This window comes from Aulonocara stuartgranti, assembly GCF_965226115.1.
Source record: "Aulonocara stuartgranti genome assembly, chromosome: 9".
Taxonomy (NCBI): Eukaryota; Metazoa; Chordata; class Actinopteri; order Cichliformes; family Cichlidae; genus Aulonocara; species Aulonocara stuartgranti.
Genome location: NC_138960.1, coordinates 9298956 through 9324757, shown reverse-complemented (window position 1 = coordinate 9324757; position 25802 = coordinate 9298956). Strand labels below are relative to the sequence as shown.

The 25802-nt window shown below is 42.4% G+C and overlaps 1 protein-coding gene across 5 annotated transcripts; it reads left to right on the top strand.

The window, feature by feature from the left end:
- The first annotated feature begins 1694 nt into the window (after positions 1–1694).
- Positions 1695–25306, top strand: pfkpa (phosphofructokinase, platelet a). 5 transcript variants are annotated; one of them, XM_082545990.1, is made up of 23 exons: positions 1695–1977; positions 4534–4607; positions 5418–5495; positions 6609–6798; positions 7054–7219; positions 7467–7511; positions 7598–7706; positions 8355–8450; positions 9628–9720; positions 11399–11524; positions 12126–12190; positions 12440–12509; positions 13451–13597; positions 14734–14804; positions 15019–15106; positions 15829–15981; positions 16978–17130; positions 18537–18701; positions 19863–19924; positions 20175–20286; positions 20610–20709; positions 24272–24377; positions 24501–25306. In XM_082545990.1, exons 1-23 carry the CDS (start codon positions 1884–1886, stop codon positions 24655–24657), a joined length of 2520 nt encoding a protein of 839 aa, XP_082402116.1. In that variant the 5' UTR covers positions 1695–1883; the 3' UTR covers positions 24658–25306. The 5 variants fall into 5 exon arrangements, with proteins under 5 accessions (XP_082402116.1, XP_082402114.1, XP_082402115.1 ...); XM_082545988.1 differs by lacking the exon at positions 16978–17130; XM_082545989.1 differs by lacking the exons at positions 8355–8450; positions 16978–17130 and adding an exon at positions 7904–7999.
- Positions 25307–25802: the final 496 nt, after the last annotated feature.

Below are 25802 nucleotides of genomic sequence, written 5' to 3'. Positions count from 1 at the left end.
ACCAAAATACTCAGTTTTGCTCTTCAAGGGCCTGATATCCATTTATGAGGACATTATACTGCTACTGTTCTATCAAAATTTTAAACGAATATCCTCATATGTGGCTCTGATTTTTCATAAAAACAAAAATGAGGTAAAAAAGAAAATCTGGTAATTCTTTGTTTTTCATTTATCAAGCCCCAATATGCCCAAATATCAAAGAGAAATTAAAAATGCATGTCGTGGAAGAGTTTGGGTCTTAGGAGGTTAATAAACTAAATGTTTTTTTTCTATCTAAAGACTATTTAACTCAGTATTTTCTTTACTTTTATTTGACTTTTCAGGACAGTGAGTGTGATCAAATTGAGACAGTTCTCATAACTGACTGGAACTAACACAAAAACAAACAGTGTCTTCTCCGGGGAAGATGTAGGAGTGTCTAAGGGGACTGAGGGGACACATGTGAGGCAAGAAGGTGCACAACTATCAGTGATGTCACTAGCAGGATCACTTTATATGTCCTTGTATGTAGTTCCTGAAGCTTAAGGGCTGTCATTCATGCATATCAGAATGTTATTTTCTTCTGAATCGATTTTGAGTTTGCAGGAAAAACAGTTCTTCTGATAATAGGGTGATTCTGGACTAAAAGCACAGTAGCCTCATTTGCTTGTTCTAAATCATATTGCAAAGTACTCTATAATTGAATTAGGTCGTTCAGCGGTGTCTGCTGTGTGATGAGAATAATTCAAAATGACTGATTTCTTTTTCTTTCTGCTGATGACTCAGGTTTTGATGTTATATGTTACTAAACAGACCTTTACTCACACTTTTTGTTTGAGACCAATACAGAACATGCACAGTACTTCCGTTTTATAGCTTTCCACTTGTAGTTTGGCCTTAAGGCCACATGATGGAGACAACGATCCAAAGTGGAACCTTCCTCATTGCGTGTTTCATAGTTTTACATTCTTGTGTTTATCTGTGAAAAATCTTAAATAGTCAACGCTAACTTACTCTGTGTAGTGTTAGGAGTCCCATACACATAAAGGTAGTAACAAAAATCAGTGGCTCATAAAAAACGACCTTGAACGGAAGTCATAGCTCCAGTGTAAAAGGATTTCGGCCTTAAGGAAAGCGCACAGTTTCAGTGATGCAAATGTAAATATGATATTTAAGCAGTGATCAAAACACAATAATACACTTCACAAAAGTGTCAGCCTGGGCCGTAAACGATGCATTTTACGAAGAATGGCATAAGGTAGCGCATCTGTGGAAGGTTTGTTTTACCTTACACTGTTGGGCAAATACATCAGCAACAGTGAAAGAATATAGATTTAGAATACTATAAAACGTACACAGTTGAAACACAAGGATTACCAAAATGTTGATGATAGAGCAAACCAGTTACTGCAATAAAAACATCTAGGCCTAGAAATAGAAATAAAAATATTTATATTGCTATTACTACTCATAGTATTAATTTAAAAATAATAGATTTATTCGTCTTTACACTGTATGATTCAGGTGTTTCTGTGTGTAACTTTCGTAGCCTGTTGCTTCCTCCTCACTAAGGTTCACTGAAACCTCGCCGGCATCCTCTAATGATAGACCCGCCCACACATCTCTCATTAGTTTGCAAGCGAACGGATGCTGCTGGAACTATGATTTGATTGGCCCGAGCTTCTGCCAATAACTGTCCTCGCGCTCGGCCTATGCAAATCAGCGACCAGATACGGAACAGGCAGGAGAAGGAGACCAAAGCGGGCATACTGTACATAGGTAGAGGGCATAGATTGTTGCCCTTCATCATTTCAGCACAGTTCCGTACTGTCGGTGTTCTCTTTTATCGGCTTGTGCCAGGAAACACATATTTATTTATATTTATATATTGAGTTGCTGTGAAAATGGCGCAGCCGGACAGCAAGAAGATATTTTTTGAGAACCTGTCGGGAGCGGGCAAAGCCATTGCGGTGCTGACGAGCGGAGGGGATGCTCAAGGTAGAGTATCGAGTTACACTTTTTGTGGATACTTGTGTGAAGCATCGTATCAGTGAGGAAAGGCCCGCAAAGGGCGAAGATACACAGCCGTGTCATAGTGACTGCCTGTCAAGTCAGCCTGGCTTTTATTTAAAAACGCGGTGGGGCGGGGTGGTACAGTAAGGCTGTGATGTTATGTGCCATTTACACGGTTAGCCGGCATGCTAACACCGCGCACCCTGCTAAGTCGCTAACAGCATCATCCTGTCATTGATTCAGAGGCATGTGTGACATTACCCAGCGGCTCAGACAGATGCGTCAAGGTCGAGCCGCGCGGTTTGCTTTCCTCCTCACAGTTTATTATTGCATTATAACTGACGGGCTTGTGTTAGCATTTAATTAGCGCAGATTCCCAATTAATTTAGGTTGTGCAGAAGCCAGATACGCAGGAGTGCAGGGCGCTGTGTGCGTAGGCCACTAGCGCACAGGTTGGAAATTCTTACACAGCGTTTCTGTCGTGTTCAGTTTTAGCGAGACTAGAGACTTTGGATTTTTATTAGCACAGTGGAGGCCAGCGGTTGTGGGATGCCGGCATCCTGTGTACGTGATGAGCAGCATATAACTCATCTACGTCTCTTCCAGTCAACTATACGTCACAGAGGAAACCCGGGTCATGTGCTCACCGGCTCATCTCGTAATTTCGCTTAAGCACATGTACATCTACTACTGCCGTGTAACACCACATTGTAATGGCAGCCGGCTGATCCGAATGAGTTACATCATCTTATAATTAAACAACAAAAGTCGAAACTATGATTTTATTTAAAGACAGGATGTGATTATTTTTACCTGTTATGTAACTTATTATTAGGCCTACACGTGACCAGTGTAGTAGAGGAAACATAAAGAGAGAGTGAATCCATCCTGATAGCTTTCAAGCTGTAGAAAGTGAAATATGAGCAAAACATGAATAAATATGGATATTTTAAAACACTTTTTCTTCTTATTGTTTTCATGCTGCATGGAAAGTTATTAACAAACCAACTGTAAATTGTAATTTGACAAAAATAGCAAGAAGCTTTGTATCTTTGTGGGGAAAAAACGTCTTTATCCTGCTTTAAAAATAGTCAGAAAGCACTTCAGCTTTTTTTGGCTTATTGATCCAGATATTCTTCCAATATTACCCTGAGAAGCCATGGTCACATCAAAGTTGTGTCCACTTTTAGCATTGGATTGTGATACAAAGGGCAGCAGCACTAACACTGCTCTACAGCATTAAAGAAGCTTCTTTATTTTCTAATGTTGTTTATGTTAAAATCTTCTGCTAAATAACCACCCTGTTTTAAACTTTTCAATACATAATTTAGACAAATGTTGACCTTTTCTCAGAAACCACCTGTTGTTGTTATGTAAGTGCATTTGTGAAGAATTATTAATAATGCATTATTATTAATTACACCAGGTATTCTGTAGTGTAACCTCCATCCTCCAGGAGCTCAAAGAGTGAATGTGGTTATTCAGAAGCAGTGAATTGATCCACTTAATTGCAGAACAAACACGCAGCGCTGGCCCCAGAGTTAAGCAGTGAGTCTGCAGCATGCTAGCTGAGACCGTGCATCAATGTCAGAGTACATTGTGTAGCCTTGGCTGAGTGCTTTCAGTCAGTCAGCAGGAGAAAGAGTCAGTCACGCAGAAGAAGAGATGTTCTGCTTTGATAGAGACTTTGAAACCTTCAGCTGAGATATCTACGCGAACATCTTTTCATATATTCTGCCTCTGTTTTCACCACACTCTGATGTCTGATGCCCCTGTGATTGTAGTTATGTAACAAGGACAGCGTGCCATGGATTATACACTGGGTTGTATTGTTGGTCCTTTTCTAATAATTCTGGATGCTTTGCCGGCTTCATGAGCAGATCACATTGCAGAGGCCTCCTCCTAATTTGTTCCCTTCCCTCACTGCTGTGTCCTCTGCTTCCCGAGTGGGCTGAGCCTTTGTGTTGCAGAGTAACAGTACTGCTTGGTTCACAAGGAAACCCAGTCCTTTCTTCCCTTTGTTTACAACTCTTCCAGTTAGCCAAGTTCCCGTTCTCCTCCTTCCTGTGGGTAAAGCTTTACGTTTTTATCCCATCTGTGTTGAAGCTAACCCTGACGTTGACATTAAAGCCACAGAGCATGGTCTTACTGGTTAGTATTTTCACTCAGACTCACAGAACCTGTAGGAGGAGCTAGGAAAGCCTTTTGACCAAACATGGCAGGGCTTTCTGATGGGGCAAAAAAATCCACAAGTGACACACAGACACTATAAACACGCAAAGGCTGGGCTTACACACATTATCTCCCACATCCAGGACATAGAAATACTCATAAAAAAATAAATAAAGGTTTACAGCTGCACCCAGATTAAATAAATATCCATGTAGCTTAAGCCCTGGGAGAGCCATGCAAATTGGGGTTTTACAATGACTTGGTGCAGTTGAGACACATGTGTTTTCCCTCTCTATAGTTTAAAGTTTGACCTTGTAAAACAAGTTGTTTTGTGATTAAGATTTCTTCTTTTAACTCTTTCTCTTTCAGGAATGAATGGTGCTGTGCGTGCTGTGGTTCGAATGGGGTTGTACGTGGGGGCAAAGGTTTATTTCATTCATGAGGTGAGCCATAAATTTATCTTTAGGACTATAGTAGCATTTTCAAGGAAAATCACTATAAAGTATTTGGAAGACATTTAAGCCCAACTTTAATGGTTGGATTTGTGTACAGTACTAGCCAGGGGTCCGGTATCAATACAGGGATGTTTATTTTGTTTTCATGAAGCAGATGTTAAAAGAGCTTTGGGAAGAGCCATGCTCTGTCTGCTCATCCTGTGATCCCAGCACATCTGTGTACGTGTGGCTTCTGCTCACACACAGTGTGATGTTACATAACTGAGGCTTTAGATGCCTCATATGAATACCCTGCACCCAGCTAAGGTAGCACAGTATGAGGATGCACCAGTCTTATAGTTAATGATGTAAGTTTCATTGGTTTTGAATTATGTGGAAATATTTTGATTATTTCAAGTCATGATGACAATAGGATGTCGTTGCGTTGTATTTTGGGCTGTTAGCCAGAGGTTATTTGGAGTGTGTGTTTGTTTGCTTAGCTCGTGCAACACTCAGAAAGATGATTCTTTGGCCTCATAACCATGAAGCAATATTTTGAAATAAATTGCAGCAGAAATCAAATGGTCATGTATTCAAATAAATAATTAGTAAGGAAAATAAACTGAATGTATACTACTTGAGTAAATTTTATTTGCCCAGATTCCATTAAATGTAACATTTCATGTTGTACTTATGTAACAGAGTTACATGGGCAATTTATATGTTTATTACATGTAATTTATATCTAATTAAATTAGTTACAGCCACAATTTTAGGCATAAATGTTAAATGTATATTCTTTTTTTTCTCTGTAATCAGGGATATCAGGGTATGGTGGATGGTGGGGATAACATAAAGGAAGCCACATGGGAAAGTGTGTCCAGCATGCTGCAGTTGGTGAGTAATTATCATGGTCTATAGTAGACACATGTAACATACACAGAGTGAGGTTTTTATAAGCAGGTGTTCTCTCTCCTGTGGGCTCCCGGCTTATATCGGAAACATTCGAAAGTAATAAATACTTTTGCAGTTCTTGGACTGCAGTGTGCAGTGTTTCCCACATGGAAACATTACTTGGATGGGCTGGCAGGTGTTTTAATAACTGTCCAAAAACTCATTTAGCTTTTTATTTGTGTGGAGGAACGCCTTGATGTGTGATTGATTTATGATCTTCTCACTCTGCAAGTTCATCATCTTCCAGTAAGCTAACTCTGGCCCTTCCTGTATCTTCCTGTATCGTTTTTCTTCCTGGCTCTCTGACCAGGCTACTGTTGTGATGGTAATCAGCGTTATTCAGCTGCTTTCTCCAGAGAGGATCACGTCCATTTAGATGTACTCCAGTTCCACTGTTTTGAACTGCAGCTGGGGATAGTATCCTTGTGCTACTCCGGTTATCCTCTGTGAGTTTGAGGAACCATTCTAACTAGAACCTGGAGCAAGTGGAGACCCGTTTAATGTATTGCTTTGAAGTCCACCGAGGCGACTTTGGAGTATTGTCACCAGCTGCAGTTCAAGACAGTGCAGTTAGAGTTCATCTTACTAGATAAGCAGCTTATTTTACTCAAAGCACTTTGCAGAGGAACAATCTTCATATCGACGTGTTTAATAATTAATAAATAACCTAACCTCACATCAGATTTATTTCTTGAGACGTTTACTATAAATTGGAATTATTATCCTTTTTATTATGGCGTGACTAATGCATCCACATGCCCTCTTTACCCACCATAAATAAAATATAAAAGTGTGGAAAAACACTGAAATATGTATTTATCAAAGTTAGGTTTATCTTGCAGGAAGCAATGCACAAAGGAGGAACATGTAAGTCATGTGACACAGACGATAAGGCTGTTTAGTGGTGAAACATTACAACCTCTAACATCGCAGTAGGCGGTGTGTTATCAGTAGTGCTTTTCCTGTTGAAGAACAAACGCAGGAGTTCAAACCAAAAGAATAACCATGTGATATGGGCCGGAGACACTTTTAAAACGTTCCCATTATCGTCACCAGGGAGGGACTGTTATTGGCAGCGCTCGCTGCAAAGAGTTTCGCACTCACGAGGGGCGCCTGAAGGCTGCCCACAACCTGGTGCAGCACGGCATCACCAACCTGTGTGTGATCGGTGGAGACGGCAGTCTGACGGGAGCCAACCTCTTCAAGGAGGAATGGAGCGGGCTGCTGAATGAGTTGGTGGAACAAGGTAGTGGAGGCTTTATGGCTCTGTGTTTCCTATTTCCAGTCAAGACAAAATGCAGTTTATATATTCTGAGGACGTGGTTACACTGTTGAAAACAATTCTGCACAGCATGTGGAGCTTGGAGTCATTTGGTGCCATACTGAGAAACCGTATCTCCTGCCAGTAATATCAGAGATTTGTGTTTGTAGGAACAGCTGTGACTCAGAGTGGTTACTCAGACAAAAGCCCAGTCCTGCTCTAAGCTTCTTTTCCTTTCAGGTTTGATTGAGGCCGATGCCGTCCAGAAGTACTCTGCCCTTCACATTGTGGGGATGGTCGGCTCTATCGATAACGACTTCTGTGGAACTGACATGACAATTGGCACTGACTCGGCTTTGCACAGAATCATCGAGGTGGTGGACGCAATTATGACAACTGCACAGAGGTGAGCAGTCAACATAAGCACCTTTAGCAGCTTTACGTGTGAAAGCTGCATATGTGACAAGTCAGTCGCTAGTTCAGGCTTTAATTATCAGGGTACATTTCAAATATAATAATCCTTCACTCTTACCAGCAGCTGTTTCAATCACTCGCCTTGAAGTTGAGAAAAGTTTAACTATCATGGTATCTTCTACACCTGCTCTCGGGTACATCAGCGTTCCTACATCATATTTCCTCTCCTTATCTTTCAGTCACCAGAGGACATTTGTTTTGGAGGTCATGGGCAGACACTGTGGGTAAGAATAGATAAACCTTAGCAGATCCAGAACCATCAACTCTCAGTCAGAGACACAGGCCTTTATCACCTGTGTGTGTTTCCCAGCTACCTGGCCCTGGTGAGCGGCCTGGCTTGCGGGGCAGACTGGGTGCTGATCCCTGAAATGCCTCCAGAGGATGGCTGGGAGGAGAAGATGTGTCAGAAACTATCTGCGGTAACACAGTCAGACTTACTCAGTGAAGTGTAGTATTACTGGGTTGTTCTATGAGATGTAATGTTATATTTACTCTGATAACATGTTGTTCCAAACCTTTCTTTGTTTTTCTACACAGACTTTAAATCACGAAAGACTTTTGTGAGATTTTGTGTTTTTTCTGCTTTGAAAAAAAATGCCAATGTTCTATGATTTAGACCCGTTCCAGGGGAACAAGGCTGAACATAATCATAGTTGCAGAGGGAGCCATTGACAGGCACGGGAAGCCTATAACCTCTAGTTTTGTCAAGGATGTGAGTACCTGAGTGTTAAGAAAGGGGAAGCCAGAAGCACGGAGACCTGACTGATGCAAGCCAGCCATCTGAGCTACACACCGCCAAAATCTTTGGTTACAGTTTTCTTACAGTATCCACATTCAGTCCCGTAATAACAAAGTGTGGACAAGCAGCAATAAAGACAGGATACACCTGATAACTAAGTGTGAACACAAGCCGTGGTGACACCAGGCTTTTATTGTGAACAAATCTGTCCTCGGCTCCCAGGCTGCCGCCGTCGTCCGGCTCCCTCCCCGTGCTTCTGAAAGCCCACGTCACAGCCACAGTCTCAGTTTTTCTGTCATGTTGTTTCTCCACCACGCCCTCCTTGTAGAACCGAGCAGGGATGAAAAGGCTGAATATCATAATTGTAGCCGAAGGGGCGATTGATCGTAACAACAAACCCATTACCACTGAATATGTTAAGAATGTAAGTACAGAGTGTACCCAGTTCCAGCTTTGACTCCCTCCTGAATGACCTCTACTACTGTACTGCTGCCCTGGTGTGGCTTTGTTGCTGTGTTTCTGGAATGCTCTGTAAAGCACACTTGCTAGATTGGTAAGAGGGCTTTCACCACACTGTACTGCCAAAGCACTGCAAGGCACCTTTTCTAAACCTCACAGCTATTATAGGTCTTATAGCATTTACTTATAGCTGCTTCACACATAGCCTTCTTTTTCCTTACAAATTGACTTTTTAACTGTAAATTGTGAATCATGATGATATTATTATGTAATTATTACTAACATTTTTATTTGGAGACTCTGTTTTTATTTAAAGTAGCAGAGTAATTATTTTTGATTTCAAATTAAAAGCTCCTTTCTAACATGACTGAAAAATTAGAACGGCTTGCTTGTGCTTTGTTGTTTCCCCTTCTCTTCAGCTTCAGATCGTGTTGATGTTCAAGTTTGTGATGTGCCAGTTTGTTTACATGTGTTTTTGCATATACCTTTGTTTTGTATATATTAGTGACACAGTTATACCTTTATTAGTGTATATATAATATGCATTAGATGAATTTAGACAACAGTAAAGCAACACTTCACCCATAAATCACATAAACATCTTTTTCTCTGGTCCTATTTATCTTGTGCTGTTTATCCATCTAGATGACTTTGCCGTCTGCCTTCTCTTCAGTCGATTTGTGGTGCTCAAAATCCATTTAAAAAGCTCAGCAGGAATGCTTATTTAAAAAAACAAACACTGAACCCCCCCAACACACACGCACATTTTTTAATTTATTTTGTTTAACCGACTAACAGTTGTATCGTTATGTGGAAGGAAGCCTGCATGTACCTGTGAGGTTTATTTTAAATGCATGTATTTATAAAATTTTTGCTTCTCTGATCAGCACTAGGCAAACATCATCTGATTGCATTATATTCAAGAGAAAACAGACTTACCAATTGGAGCTGAGCGACTCACACCAAAGCAAATATAGGTGATAAACAGCAGCACAGGCCTGAGGAAAGTACAGACATTTGATTTTAGGGTGAACTGCCTCTTTAAGGATCCATTACCTAAATGAACAGCTGTTATTTTCATGAGAATGTTGATGATGTGATGCCAGGCCATCTGCTCAAACTTGTTTTTCTTTTCCTCGCAGCTCGTGGTCAAGTGCTTGGGTTTCGACACACGAGTGACAATTTTGGGACACGTGCAGAGAGGAGGAACCCCATCTGCCTTTGACCGTATCTTGGTAGGTCCACCCTCCTGAGTTATGAGCCAGTGCTCTGATGTTTTTTTGCTAAATGTTGAATTACTTTAGGGGCCAAAATATCAAACATTTGTTGGGTTCACGTGCTCAAAAAGCAGGATTCATTTTTCTCTGTCAAACTACTTTGCCTCTGGCCTGTTGGTTAAATAAAACTTGTTTTAAAAATAAGGAATTAAATGATGCCAGATCATTTGATGGAAATGAACTTCAACCTCCAGAAGACACCCTAAAAATCAAATTACTGCAGGCTAGTAGTTAAAAATGGTTCTCAGTAGTTTGTGTGACCCCCACAATCTCGTCAGCATTCCTGACAACGGGGCACGCTCCTCATGAGACAAAGGATGATGTCCTGGGGAATCTACTCCCAGAGCTGGACCAGAGCGCCACTGAACTCCTGGACAGTCTGAGCGTCCGTCCAAGGATTTCATCCTGATACCTAATGGCAGTCAGGGTGCAGTTGCCTAAGCTGTTGCGGTCTGTGTGTCCTCCCATGGATATGCCTCCCCAGCCCATCACTGTCCCACCAACAAACCAGTCATGCTGAACGATTTTGTGGCTTCTCCAGATCCTTTCATGTCTGTCGCATTTGCTCAGGCTGAACATGTCCTCATTTGTAAGAAGCACAGGGCAGCGGTGCCCTGCCTGTTTTAGTATTTATGGCAAATGTGAGTCGGGCTCCACGGTGCCAGGCAGTGAACACAGAGGGGAAGCCAGAGGGCATCAGGACCTCAGGCCCCCATGAAGTCTGTTTCTGTGTTTGGTCACAGACATCGACACAGGTGTTCTCCTGGAGGTCATTTTGTAGCTCTGGCAGTGCTCATCCTGTTCCTCCTCGCACAAAGGAGTAGACAGCGCTCCTGCTGATGGATTAAGGACCTTCTACGCCCCCGTCCAGCTCTCCTAGAGTAACCAAGCTTCTCCTGGGATCTCCTCCATGCTCTTGCACCTGTTCTTAATTTGATCAACACCAAAGCAGCTGAAACTGATCAGCAACCTCCTCTGCTACTTAACTGACCAGATCAGTGCCCACAACTTTAACTGACTTGATGCTTTACTCTGATTAAAAAGGATTCCTTTCATTTTTTTTCCAAGCAGTATCTTTTGCTTTTGGCCTGTCAAATAAACCATGTTTTTAAATTTATCACGTGAGGTTGTTGCAACTGACATTTTTGACTATTTTGGCAGTTTATAGGCACATTTATGTTTTTGAGCAGCATATTTATTAGTGTTTAAAGTGTTATTCCTAATTTTAAAAGCCATTATATTATCAGAAATGATTTCATTTTCACAGTTTCAATAGATGGTCTTTTGAGAATTTATAGTAAATGTATTGTTTTGAGGAGTTGTCCAAAACATTTCCTGTTCAATCCCGTGTGTGTCTGAGGAGCGCTGCCCTCAGGTTTTACGTTAAGCATATTAACAGATTTGTGGCTCTGCACACGTGCAAGTGTATCCCAGGAATCCTTCCCGTTTACTACAAAACGTCTAAAGATGAAAACAAAAAAATGATGGATGTTTAAGAGGAGAATTAAAACCAATTTTAGATTTAAAGTAAATAAAACTTAAAAGAACAAAAGAAACCCTGAGCAGGGGAAGAATGTGTTGGCATAGAAACGATGAGTGAGGAAGATGCAGTTTAATCTGTGCGTCTCACATGCAGGCCAGCCGCATGGGTGTCGAGGCTGTTCTCGCGCTTCTGGAGACCACGGCCAACACGCCGGCCTGTGTGGTGTCTCTGTGTGGGAACACATCGGTGCGCGTGCCTCTGATGGAGTGTGTGCAGATGGTAAGTGCTGCTCTGTGCTGGAAACAGTCCAAGACCCTCACGTATTCAATAGGCATGCACACACACATATTTACAAAACCAGAGAAGCCGAGGACAGACAGACACAGAGTCCATAAAGACAAAGAGCTTAAGTAATGATTTCAGACAGCACAGAGTCTGGAGTGGCAATAGTGTCCACAAGAGAAGTGCATTGTTTGAGATGGAGCCACTGGTTAATCATTATCTGTTTATGATGATGTGTACCGCCATAGAAATGCACAAAAAAGCTTTGTTGTCGTTCTCGCTCCTTGTTTGGGTTTAACAGAGCTCACAGTGAAGACCTCACTGACGTTATGTAGCAGGAAATGTTAGAGGTGAAGAGCAGGTTACGTATTAGTCACCTTTTTTGCCCAAACACACGTTATTTTTTCCTCTGTCCACACTTCAGGGCAGTTTCTCCTCCATGCAGCAGTTGTGACACTTCAAAGATCACAGACCTTGCATGCAGATGTTTATTCCCAAATCGTGTAGATTAATCAAATTGAAAAGTACTTTTGTGCTGCCGTGTCTAAATGCAGATTTCAAGCAATGAAACAATCTCCTTTCTTTTTTTTTGCCCCAGACTCAAGAGGTCCAGAAAGCTATGGACCAGAAACGCTTTGAGGAGGCCGTTAAGCTTCGGGGCAGGTATGACCGACAGACCTGAACTTCACTCAGTCCGGTGTTTCTAAGTGCACACAGGGAAAGTGGATCAAGGTGCTATTTTAGAACACCATCAGTCTGTTGTTTACACTCAGTGTTCAGCAGGATGAGGAAAGAGGGGAAGAATCAGGATCATGGACTTCATTTTCAAATACACCTCCCTTAGTTTTGAAGTGTTTACTGTGTATTGAAGTGTTGGAACAGATGAACTCACTGCACTTGGTTTTTCTGCAGGAGCTTTGAAAACAACCTGAAGACATACAAACTGCTGGCTCATCGTAAACCAGAATCCGAGCTGCCGACTGTAAGTGATGGTGTCAGCTTTGCTTGCTCACACTTAACACACACACAGAAATCAAAAAGGACAGAGCCCCCCCCACAGAATACCTGTAGAGCAGGTTGTTTTTAGGGAGCCAAGTCAGCCTAAGGTTCTGCCCAACAAATAATGACTCAGCTGTGCCTTACTGCTGCTGCTATTTTAAGAGCTGTCTTTGACAAAACAAAGCCATATACTTTATTTATCTAGAGGTGGAGGCAAAAACAAATAAAAAAGTATTGTCCAGGCATCAGGCCCCAGCGAGGATCGAACTCGCGACCCCTGGTTTACAAGACCAGTGCTCTAACCACTGAGCTATGGAGCCTGCGCTGCACACCTTCTGAGGGAGTGACCTTATTACCATTGTCCTGTAGACGGGTGTGTGACATCAGGCTGAGGGCATTAGTATTCAGCAGTCATATGCGTCAGTGGTTCCCTGCTGTTCATTATAAAAAGATGAAAAGTGCACATAATAAGAACAAGTATTGACTTCTAACCATGTTGTTCTTATTTACTCTGAAGCCTTAAGGTTTAGTGAGCGTGGGCTTCATATGCGGCCCGGGTGGCCACTGTTGCTGTGCAGTGATATTAGATCACACCTGGCTCCCCTCTGAGGGTTGGACTTGATCATCCCTGCCAGGAGCTGCAGCTCCATAGGAGGTAGCTTACACTGAAAATCAGCGAAGTGTAGAGGCAGCCTGACAGACTCCATGCTGTGGACCTTGCCTTAGGGTCTGACTCCACCCTCTGCCTCTGTGATAATGACCACTGTAGGCTCAGCATGTGGCTGAGAGTACCCCAGAAAGCATTTATTGATTTCTTCTGTAGAGCGTGATCATCCATGTTCAAAAACACACTTTATCATTTGGTGGGATTATTCCAGAGCCAGAATGTATGATAACCTGTTGCTGTGCATTTTATGTCTTCAGAGCAACTTCAATGTGGCAGTGCTGAATGTCGGGGCCCCTGCAGCGGGCATGAATGCTGCTGTCCGTTCAGCTGTAAGGGTGGGCATCTCTGAGGGGCACAAGATGTTTGCCGTCAGTGATGGCTTTGAGGGATTCTACAAAGGACAGGTGAGACTTGTAGCACTGCTGCTGCACTACTGCGTGTCATTATAATCGGCCTGAAACTAATGAGATTTCATGTTATTTAAATGCATTCATAATTTCCAAGCTTAATAAAAATCTTCTGTGTGTGTGACTCCAATTTTTTAATCAATATCTCAGAGAGAATTGGCTTAGCTTGATGAGAGTCAGACAGTGCACAGTCACACTAAAGCATAATCAGGGAAACCCGGGGGATAATCTGTCCAGATTAATGTAAACCAATTTCCTCACGCTCACTCTCCCTGCTCTGCTCGGCTCAGTCGAAACGATGCAGTACCACAACTATCCAGTGGGGGGAAACAGACTGTTCTCCCTGGGCTGAGAAACAGCTCTGTACTGATAAGTCAAAGACTTTCTCACATTACCTATCACCACAATATCACGAGATTTATGAATACAGGGTAAAAGCAAGCAGCACCTGTGTGACTTTTAACAATGAAAACTTGTACTGATATGTAATCTGAGGTGATACCGTTTCTTTGTTGCATGACTGGTATAACTAGTTTCTGTCCTCTAGCCTCCTTTGACGAAACCGCTCAGAGTGTGGGGTCGGCTCAGTGAACAGCACTTAAGAAACAATCGGATCATTTATCTCTATCAGAATGTCTCCACTGTCACTGCTTAGTTAAACATCCTCTGTGAGACCTGGATTCAGACTGTGCCTACTGACCCCAAGAAGATTAGAGCAGAGGGAATAATGGATTTCTGTTATTCAGGACTCAAGCACTCTCTGCTACACGCTTTGTTAGTTTCCGCTGCTACATGAAAGAGATTGTCCAGCAAATTAACTCTGGTGTTTGCTATGTCTGCCCTGAGAACCAGGAGGATAGGACAGAAAATACACAACTGTGAGAGAGATGCAAACTTAAGAAAATAAATTGGGGAGAAAACAGCTTCCACACTGGGACTCATTAGTCTCTGTGCAACTCTTAACACAACAAAGAAAGAAAAGCACCAGCTTTTGGAGCTTTTCAGCTCGTTGCAGGTTAGAAGAGCACTAAATTAGAACATTTAAAACAAAACAAAATAAATAAAAGCATCCTGTGAACAGCTCCACTCATCAGTAATAGCTAACGTATATGTCTCATCCATCTACCCTTCAGATTAAGGAGGTGAAATGGGGTGATGTTGGAGGTTGGACGGGACAGGGTGGCTCCCTGTTGGGGACAAAAAGGTAAAGAGTCTTCAGTTTTTCTTATAAAATGATGATTAAATTGAGATATCTACAAAGGTGATGGAATCTGTATCAGCACTGTACCAGTGTATCCAGAGAATTTCCTCATAGACGGCTTTAAGAAACTAAATTCCCAGCCATACACTTTGTATTTCAATGATTTTGTATATTTGCATAATGTTTTTTTTCATAATACTCATTTTGTAATCCTCAGAACACTTCCTGCAAAACACGTGGAGAAAATTGCTGAGCAAATGCGAAAGCACAATATAAATGCTTTGCTGATTATCGGTGGATTCGAGGTAAGTTTCACACTCAGTTTTTGTCTCTGCTCGTTTTGCTTTTAACTTGTTGAGTCTGTCAGTAGATGCTTCTCATCTTTAAGTCTGTGTACAAGCTTAAAAGCTTTTAAATTATGAATATTTATGACATGTTACAATAAACAGTATAATGTTTCCATCAGCCTTATCCCGCTTCATTTCAGCACACCTCTGTATGGTTCCATGCATAGCTGTGTACAAAACTATGCTTTAAATTCAATTCTCTGCCTAAAAGCAGAGCTGCAGAACTGCAACATTGGAAGCTAATATTTAGCATTACATGTTAAATGGTATATGATATATATGTATAGCTATATAGTGAGAAAGAAGACTCCTTAACATGATGTTTTTGGATTATTTAACTGAAGTTGACTCGATTTGATCTGATTTGGAAACAGAGAACACCTGCTTTTCTTCAGCCATTTCACGCACTCCTGTATAGATGCTCACCAGCTTTACTTTTCCTTTGATGAATGCAAGTAAATGAGTTATCCTGTGTATGATGTACGTGTGTGTGTTTTTTGAGGGTGAATGTGGAGTGGTACCTGTCTGTTTCGCTGCTGTCCGTTGTGATAGACCTGGCTCCTCCCCTTGGCACCCTCCACTTATGTCTTACCCTTTCCTTTGTGGCAAGTAGCACCTCTCTTCCAGACCAACCTTCCAAACCCCTCGCAGACACTAAAGCACTTGGCTCTGCCCTGCAGGCCTTCCTGTCACTGCTGGAATTGTTAACGGCTCGTGGGAAATATGACGAGTTCTGTGTGCCCATGGTCATGGTCCCAGCCACTGTCTCCAACAATGTGCCGGGCTCTGACCTCAGCATTGGCGCTGACACGGCTCTGAACGCCATCACTACTGTAAGTGATGGGGCCTGCCAACAGGAATAGACAGACATGACACAGACACACAAACACATCCGCTCACTTTACAAGCCAGCCAGCTGTGTTTCAACAAGGGGGAAAAACCCACAGTGTTGTGTTTTACCAGTCACCAGCCTGTCAGGGGATCATTCGGAAGAAATCCTTGTAACGGTGGCATCTGTCAGCCACACGTGGCACAAAAAGCCTCCCTAAAAACTAGAAATTCAGACAGACAAAGTGAGTCATGTCAGCACCGTGAGGCGTGACTGGTAAACGTAAAGCTCCCTTCAGGTAAGTAAGTGAGTGTCAACATGGAGGCATGCTGTGAGGTGCACACGTGTTGTGGCCGCCATGTTTTGCTCTGCTTGCCCTTCTCCCTGTCTGTGTGTTTGTGATAGTGTCCTCTGACACGTCATGACGAGTGGCTGGCTGCATGCAGGTTTTGACGTCTACATATCGCCAGAACACAAGCTTAACAGCCTGTAGTTCAGGTAACGTGTGCTGTTTCAAACTGGAATCGCAGCTTGGCCATCTTCATGTCCTCCTGCTGTGTATGCAGACTCGACTGACCCTGCTTGTCCTGCTGAATATAAGCAGATCTGGCTGTCATGTGGTTGTTATATGCCGCGTCACCGTGGAGCACATTCTGAGGCCAACAAGCACACGTCTCTCTGTCCTGTCTCTTCATCTGTTCTTTGTCTGTCCCTGTTTATCATCCTTCCCTCTGCTTTCTCTCTCTGCACATCAACTTCCTGTTCTGATTACACGTTCCCCTCTCTGCTCTGCCACTCTTTCTGTTCTTATTTTCTTTTCTCCACCACTCTGTTCACAATCCCATCCTCCCGTCCTTTCTGCCAAAGGGAAGCCATAGCCGCTATCACACGGAACATGCCGGAATGGCGGGATACTCTCTTGCAAACTGAGAGAGATTCACCCCTCTCTCTCTATAAGTGACCGGTCGTCTAACGCGTTTTCTGTATACTGCTGCTTCAGGCGTTTGAGAGTCTGCTGCAGCTGTATGAGGCTCGCGCCAGCTATGAGGAGTTTTGCATCCCGATGTGTATGCTGCCTGCCACCATAAGTAACAATGTACCCGGCACCGATCTAAGTATCGGGGCAGACACGGCCCTCAATGCCATTGTGGAGGTAAGGCAGTCAAACCGCCGCCAGCAGAGCTTTGAGCGCTTTGTTCAAGATGCTTGTGCAAAGACACTGAACGTGAGGCATGATATGAAAGTGCAAGAGAGAAAACTGTGGTCCAGTGCTAATACTCAGCAAACTGTCCGCTTACAGAAGGTGCTACACTATTTTCTCTGGATTTAGGTTACAGTAAAGGCAACAAAAGTCAATGAATTAAACTTAGCCCGAACACTAACTCAAACATAAACTGTGCATTCATGTGCTGCTGCGAAAAATTGGAAAAAAGTGTTTTCCTACTGATCCCCCTCACATCATCAAAACAACTGAGAAAGATGGAAAAGTTTGGTGCACAACTTTCTCAGTTCTTTTAAATCATACACAAAAGCATGAAGTAAAATTGTGCACATTTAAGTACATCAGGTTTGTTTTCTAACATTAAATATATGATATGCTGAAGCACTTTGAGGGCTCCAGGATAGTGATTTACAAAATTGTTAGCTTGTGTCCATGCAGAGAAACAGATTTGTTACAAATGTTACTTCTTAGAGCTAACCCTGTTAAAAGCTAAAGTAACAGTTTATTTATTGGATGGCCTGTATTTATATAGCGCTTTACTAGTCCCTAAAGACCTCAAAGCGCTTTACACATCCAGTCATCCACCCATTGGTGATGGCAAGCTACATTGTAGCCACAGCCACCCTGGGGCGCACTGATAGAGGCAAGGCTGCTGGACACCGGGCCCTCTCACCACCACCAGTAGGCAACGGGTGAAGTGTCTTGCCCAAGGACACAACGACCAAGACTGTCCAAGCCGGGGCTCGAACCGGCAGCCTTCCGATTACAAGGCAAACTCCCAACTCATAAGCCACGATCGCCCTGTGCTGTTTCAACACATTCTCATTTAAAAGCACAAGGATACACTATAGCACGATTTCCCATTTTTGGGAGACGGGCTCTCTGCAGAGCACGTGAATTCACAGTAACACATATTTTTATATTTTTACCACTGCTGCAACTTCTAAACTGACGCTAGATTATCTCATATTTAGCTGATTGTCAGCACTGGGCTATCAAAATAAAAATCTAGCACAGGAAGAAAAATGTTTCCACATAGAATTTAACCAAGTGTTTGCATATGAATTCTGAATTTAATGTTACCATCTGACGTGTTCTGTCGTCTTTCGCAGGATCCAGTCTGTCTGGTGAAAGCAGCATTTAGATGAATCTGTTGTTGAAATGTAGCTATTCGCTAAATAAGCATGCTGTTGTTCTACTGTGTGGAAAGTCTTAAGTTAACACTAATCTTTATGTTTACCTTGATGGGCAAATATGAGCTCAGGGTTACAGAGGTTAGCTTTGACACATTAGTGCTGAATGTGTACTGACTTTGTGAGCTCATGTGCGTGTGTCAGACCTGTGACCGCATCAAGCAATCAGCCAGTGGGACCAAGAGACGTGTGTTCATTATTGAGACTATGGGAGGCTACTGTGGCTATCTGGCCACGGTGGGGGGCCTGGCTTCAGGGGCCGATGCTGCTTACATCTACGAGGAGCCGTTTGACATCAAAGAACTGCAGGTATGACGCAACCACAGAACCAGTATGCATTCATTATTTAAAGTAGACCTGTGATGGTCATTTCAGCACCAGCTTTTTATTCTTGGACTGAAGTAGCTTTGCATGAGTCACAGTTCCAAAATAAACAAACAAACAGTTTTGGCTCCTCTCTCTCCAAGGACATTCTCCCTTTATTACAGTTATTTTCGTATTGTCCAATGAACAACAAACAGTGTTATATAAATGCTCAGAAATAAACACTGAAGTAAGCAAGCAAATAAAACATTCTAACAAAACAAACAGCAGCAAAAAGAAAACTATCCTGTATGAAAACAAAAACATTCAATAATAACTTTAATAATGATGGAATCTGTTATATTTATAGTGTATATACACTTAATGCCCACTTTTGTAGGTACACCAGTTTAAATTCCTTTTAATCCAAATATCTAATCAGCCAGTCACATGACAATTACTCACTGCATCTGGCATGCAGACACTGCTGATCTACTGGGATTTGAACCCACAACCATCTCTAGGATTTACAGAGATCGATCAAAGAATAAGAAAGCATCCAGACAAACTGCAGTCCTCTTGGTGAAAGGGCCTCGTTGATGCCAGACGTCTGAGGTGAATAGTCAGACAGCTCTGAGCTAATAGGAAGACAGCAGTGACTCAAATAACCACTCGTTACCACCGTGGTTTACAGAAGAACACCTCTGAATGCACAACAAGTTAAACTACAGCAGCAGGGGACCACAGCAGGGTCCACTCCTGTCAGCTTACAACTGCAAGCTGAAGCAACAGTTAATGTTGCCTGGGCTGTCGAGCCTATTTCTGCTGCAGCTTTGGGACTGCAGGGTGAGAATTTGACATAAACGGCATAAAAGCATGGCTCCATTCTGCCATGCATTAACTGCTGGTGGTGTAATGGTGTCGGGGGATTTTCTTGGAAAACTTTAGGCCCCTTAGTACCAGCACTGAAGGCAAAAGAGGTGTACCTAAAAAAGTGGGCAGTAAATAAGGTAAAGCAACATAGGTCCCCTTTAAGTTTCAGGCTCAGTTCTTTACATGTCATTCCTGGTTTTATCCACTAGATGTCACCCTACTCTAGTTCTAAGGCAGACCTTACAGAGCCACCTATGTGTTAACATCAGCCACATGCACTACTTCGTCCCACAGGCCAATGTTGAACATCTGACAGAGAAAATGAAGACGAGCATTCAGAGAGGTCTGGTCCTCAGGTAAGAAAATGACAGTCACCTTAAATTTCCAGCCAGCATCTCTTTGTAATGAGCTGCAGTGTAAACATGCATTTCCATCCCTCGGTGTTTGAAGCTCCTTGTATAGTAAACAAATGTTGTGGTGAAGCCGACAGTTTTGACAGTGCTGACATTTTACGATCCGGCTCCCACTGATGACGTCCAGCTAGCGTGAGCGTCAACTCACATCGTGAGTGTGCCTCTGCTAACACTTTCACTGTGTGTCTGTCAGGAATGAGAACTGCAATGAGAACTACACAACAGACTTCATCTATCAGCTGTACTCTGAAGAAGGCAGGGGGGTTTTTGACTGCAGGAAGAATGTGCTGGGACACATGCAGCAGGTGGGCTGATTTCCCATTGTATAAATAATCAGTGGTAACGTCTCCTCCAGAGTACAGAAGTGCCAATTTTCCATATTTGTATCATGAATATGCATGTTCTCAGTTTACATGGCTGGTCTTTGTTGTATTTTGGATTTGTGTATCTTGAGATTAGCACATAAAAAAACTGGAACACACAAAACTTTGATGATCTCTGAGGAAAATCTAGTTTGTAATGAAAAGATAGCACAGCTAGCAAACCACATCAGCAAACATGTGTTCAATTAAGAAGAAAGGGGGGAAAGATCTGGTGGATGAGTGAAAACTCTTAATTTTTTTCAAAGGGAGGAGCGCCGTCTCCATTTGACCGGAACTTTGGGACCAAGATCTCAGCCAAGGCCATGCAGTGGGTCTCCAAAAAGCTGGTTGAGACGTTCAGACAAGGTAAGGTTAATGTTCCCTGCAGCCTGTAATTAGACCCGCGGTAGCCGATCCTCCCTCCCTGCAGAGGCGTGGCCGTTGTGAAGCAGATCTGTCATGGAGTCACTCTGTCTGACATTTTGATGTATGTTTATCCTCACAAAGAAAATGAATTATTGATCATTTACACTCATCAATGTAGCATTTTAATGAGGACCGACACGCTTCCTCATCTGATACGACACAACCGACCTGTACACTGTTTGTGTAATAAGGCCGCCATTAAAGTTAAAACTCCTCTTTTTGTTTTGTTTTTTTGTGTCCATTTCTCTTACACTCGGATGACATAAGATGAAGGTAAATCCTCTTCTTCATGCTGGCTCCATGACCATCTACATATTTAGCTCCTATCTTGTGTTTTCATTTTAGCACCATACTCCCAGTGTGTGTGTGTGTGTTTCTGTGTGTGTCATTTTCACTGTTCTGTTACACACATGTAGGATGCAATCTGCCCATGCCTTCCAAATTTACCGGCAGCCACCATGCAGTGCTGTTTCCAGGTCCTTTCTGAAATGGAAATGTGCAAGCATGGGCTGTGTGAGCGACACGCACATTTCTTTTTCCTGCTTTTCCCACATTTTCTTGGTAGTGTGCGGTGCTTTATCTCAATTCAGCTGCTTTTGTTCATGGCTTCCATATCAACACCTCTTTGTGCTTCAGTTTTCTCATCCTCTTAAACCACACTGCAGCTGTTTCATTTATGATGATGTTTCAGATAGCCACTAGCTGGTAGAAAGAAATCACTGTGAACCACCCCCACCTCCCCAGATACCTCTCAATGTGAAAGCCACTGGGAATTTAGCCAAAAATCATAACAATTACAAATGGTATCAAAGTTGAGAGTTTAGGTGAGTCCTTGGCCTTTTTGATGAGACAAAAAAGTCCAAAAACATTAAAAACTGAGCTCAGTCACTGGGATTACACTTTAACAAAAAAAGGACTGTAATTAAAAAACAGAAATTATTTGTGAATTGAAAAGTTCAAAAGTTCTGATTTTTTTTTACCGTATACAAAATAGAGACTTAAAAAAGAAATTTGACTACTGATAATCAGAGGTGGGACCAAGTCATTGTTTTGCAAGTCTCAAGTAAGTCTCAAGTCTTTATCCTCAAGTCAAGTCTCAAGTAATGTCAGGCAAGTCAGAGTCGAGTCTCAAGTCACTGGTGTAAAAGTCCGAGTCAAGTCACAAGTCTGAAACTTTGAATTTCAAGTCCTTTCGAGTCTTTAAAAAAAAAAAAACGAAAAAATAATGTTGCAGTTATGCTAAATGTAAATATTAGACCATGTAATTTTAAAATCTGTGTTTTTCTCAACACATGACAAAATAGTGAACTTAGAAAATATACACAAATTGTGAAATTGCACCTCTTTAAAATGCAGCTCAATTAAACCTAGCTCCAAGAATAATTTTCACCGACAGTTCTGAGATAAGCTGCATGTTATTCTTGGATGCGGTTGTAGGACCAGCTTTAAAATCGCATGACAAAAATATCATACATATTTAAAAAAAACTGCATCACCAACGTAGCCTGGACAACATTTGCTAGTTAGATGAAGTCAGCTATCTCATCTTAGCATATTTATATGCATATTTATAATTATACGGTTCTTGGAGTGAGTGCATACACTCATGAAGTTTAGTAACTTCAGGTCACTGCAACAAGCCCAGGTACAGTTTACCGACGGATGGGTGCAGGACCTTGAAATGCACCGTGTAGAACGAAAGACCATCGTACGTATCATAAGTTTACCAGTCTCACAAATCGTCTTCATAAATACACATTCATTAACCGTTTATTAATAGGACCTTTGAGCTCAACGGTAATTAATTAGTAGTGGAAATAATTTCTGGTAGCGTTACAGAAATGTAGCAGTGACAACAATATTGTATGCTGTAATCACCGCGCGGATAGGAGGCGGCTGGCTTGACCGCGGCTCACAAATGACGGCTCACTTTACTGCAGTCTGTAATCGCACTGGGCAATTAGTGATACAAAAAACCTGTTTTATCCTGTGAATAAAAGTATATGTTTTTGTCAATGTACCATAATAACAGAAGCGAAACGCAATATTGTGTCAGGACAATTCACTATTTATGCACAATAAACAAAGGAGCATAGCGCGACAATTTCTGTTCAGCGCCAGACTTACTTGTAACCTATATCACCAATTATGTTAAGAAAAATGACGTATTAACTACTAAAAAACACTGACCTTCGTGTAAATGCTTGGAGCAGACTAACCTGTGAGCTGGAGTGTTCTGGGACGTTATATTTGATCTTTGAATGGCTGCAATCCAGGCCATCCGTCGCGTCTTTGTTACTTCGGAAACATGGCTGAACAATTTCTCTTCAACGACGTAATCCGATAACAACCGATCTCTTTACCCGTCGGCTTCCCGTGGCTGTCATGCGACCGGCTATTGCAGTTAATAATACAACAGCTTCTTGACATTTTTGTGTTTCTTTTTATCGCTGTTTAACTGATTTTAATTGAAAGCCTGCGTGCGCTAGTACCGCTTGCCACGAGTTCCCAGAATCCTTTGCGGTTCTACCCGTGAATGACGTCACATTTTCAATCTCTATAATATGCATGTTAAATTTTATATTTGGGGTAAAATATCAAGTCTTTTCAAGTAAACCGGTTCAAGTCCAATTCAAGTCCCAAGTCATTGGTGTAAAAGTCCAAGTCAAGTCACAAGTCTTAGAACATTTTTTCAAGTCAAGTCTAAAGTCATAAAATTAATGACTCGAGTCTGACTCGAGTCCAAGTCATGTGACTCGAGTCCACACCTCTGCTGATAATACAGAAGAAGTTTCCCTTCTTTTCTTTTTTTCTTACTGTGGCGTACAAGCCACAGTAACAGGCCTGTAAAACTGATTAAAATACAGTTAAAGGTGCAAAATGCACGCCCTTCTTTGAAAGCTATCAAGCAGGTCAGGATGGACCCTTTGGTTGTCTGGTTCTGGCCATCGGGTCGTATGTTTGCTGATCCATGTTCTGCTGTGATTGATCTTCTTAAAGCTACCGATCACAGAGAGAGGCAGGGTGGGGTGCTGCTGCCATCTGCTGGTAAGGCAGCTGTGGCTGTTGGTGGTTGGCTACATAGACGCAGCTTCAACTCTACAGTTAACTCGCTTTATACATTAACAAAATATTAATAATGAAACGACTAGTTTTTCTGGTGCCAACTAACAAAATCACCGACTTTAAGAAGGGAAGCAGTTATCCTTTGCTGCTGATGTGAGGGTAACCCTGATCACCAGTGTAGTCCACTGTTTCTCCTACAAAAACAATGACACTAGTCATTTTCACCAGTGGGCTTTTAAATCACTGACACACAGAGGTGTAGGAAGTTAAATCTAGCGATCAAAAAGTTCCAAAATAACGGCACTGCATAGACCCACAGCTGGAACGCTGTTGTAGGTTTGGGTTTCCAGTGGCTTTAATTCCACCCTAATGCATGTTTGTAAGATCAGGGACTTCCTGTGTTTGCACCTTTGATTGATTCAGTGTTTGTGTGCAGGCCGAGTGTTTGCTAACACCGAGGACTCCTGCTGTCTGCTGGGAATGCGCCGCAGGACTCTGGTCTTCCAGCCTGTGGTCCAACTCAAGGATGAGACTGACTTTGTGTATGTATCACAGTAGCTCGCTGGCACACAGGGAGATTAGTCCAGAAGAGAACTCGGGAGTCCAAAATGAGAAAGAAATGCCGAAATAAACGCTGACACTGACGTTTCTTCATCTGTGTGCAGTCACAGGATCCCCAAGGAGCAGTGGTGGCTGAAGCTGCGTCCTTTGATGAAGATCTTGGCTAAGTACAAGACGAGCTACGACGTCTCCGACTCCGGACAGCTCGAGCACGTCGTACACAATCGACCAAAAGACTCGGACGCTTCGGTGGCCATGTGAAGGCCCGCGCTGTATGACGGTCTGAGTTCAGTCTTTGTGTATGATGGAAATTTTGTGAGGTGTCAGTCTTTGTGTTGTAAATGAGCTCCTGTTACAACATGAACACTTTTTTTTCTGGCCACATGCTGTGTTCATGGTCTGTTACTGTCATTCCTTTTAGTGGCGCTCCTCTCAGTTTTGTTTTAAAAAAACTCACCAACTGTAGTCTAGCCTCTCTCCTCTTCTTATCAAATGCACACACACACAGCTGTCCTGCCATGCATCTGTGTGTCCTCGTCGCCCTGGATCTTTTTAGTGTTTTTAAATTGCACTTTCTGTGTCTTGAGTTGCTTCGACATTCTCTGACTGCAGAGCTGCAGAGTAGGCACTTTATCTGCAGCACAAACCAGTGCGTATCTTCTTAGAACGAGTGTGAGGTTAAGCATATTTATATGAGACTGATGCAATATAGTTTTGCTGCAAGCCAAGAGAACTCCATTCTGTGCTTTAACAAGGAAACTAATATTTATCTTTTAAAAAGTATTTTTGCTTGTAAATGTGGATATATTAAAAATGTAGGCACTGCTGTACTGAGTAGCTGTCTGTTATATTGCACCAACAGAGTTAGATGTATATGAGACCCACAGAATAAAATCATACTTGAGATGTGCCTGAGTCACGATTGTCACTTTCCATCAAACGATGTCCTTTTATTTCATCTGGGATTATTACAGTTCTTCCAGTCATTTAATTGACATTTTTGGGGTTTAACTAGAGCTTGTATAATCAAAATCGCTTTCAGTTGACTGACTCTTGGTGAAGCCTGAAGATTAGTGAAGCCAGTTAGCAGGCTCGTGGCCCCGAGTGTCAGATTAATGAGCCATTCATTAGCTGTGTAAATATTTGTTGTTGCAAAGTTAACCTAATGACAAACTACTTATCCAATTCATGGTCATGGAGGGGCTGAAGGGTGAGAGGCAGGACACACCCTGGACAGGACACCAGTGTGTTGAGCTAACACAGAGACACACGGCCACATTAAGCCTTTATGTCCAATTTAGATAAGCAGTTCCCCTCACCCCACTACCTGCATGTGTTTGGACTGTGAGAGGAAGCCAGAGCACCTGGACAGAAAGGCCCCAGGACCTCCTTCCTGTGAGGCAATA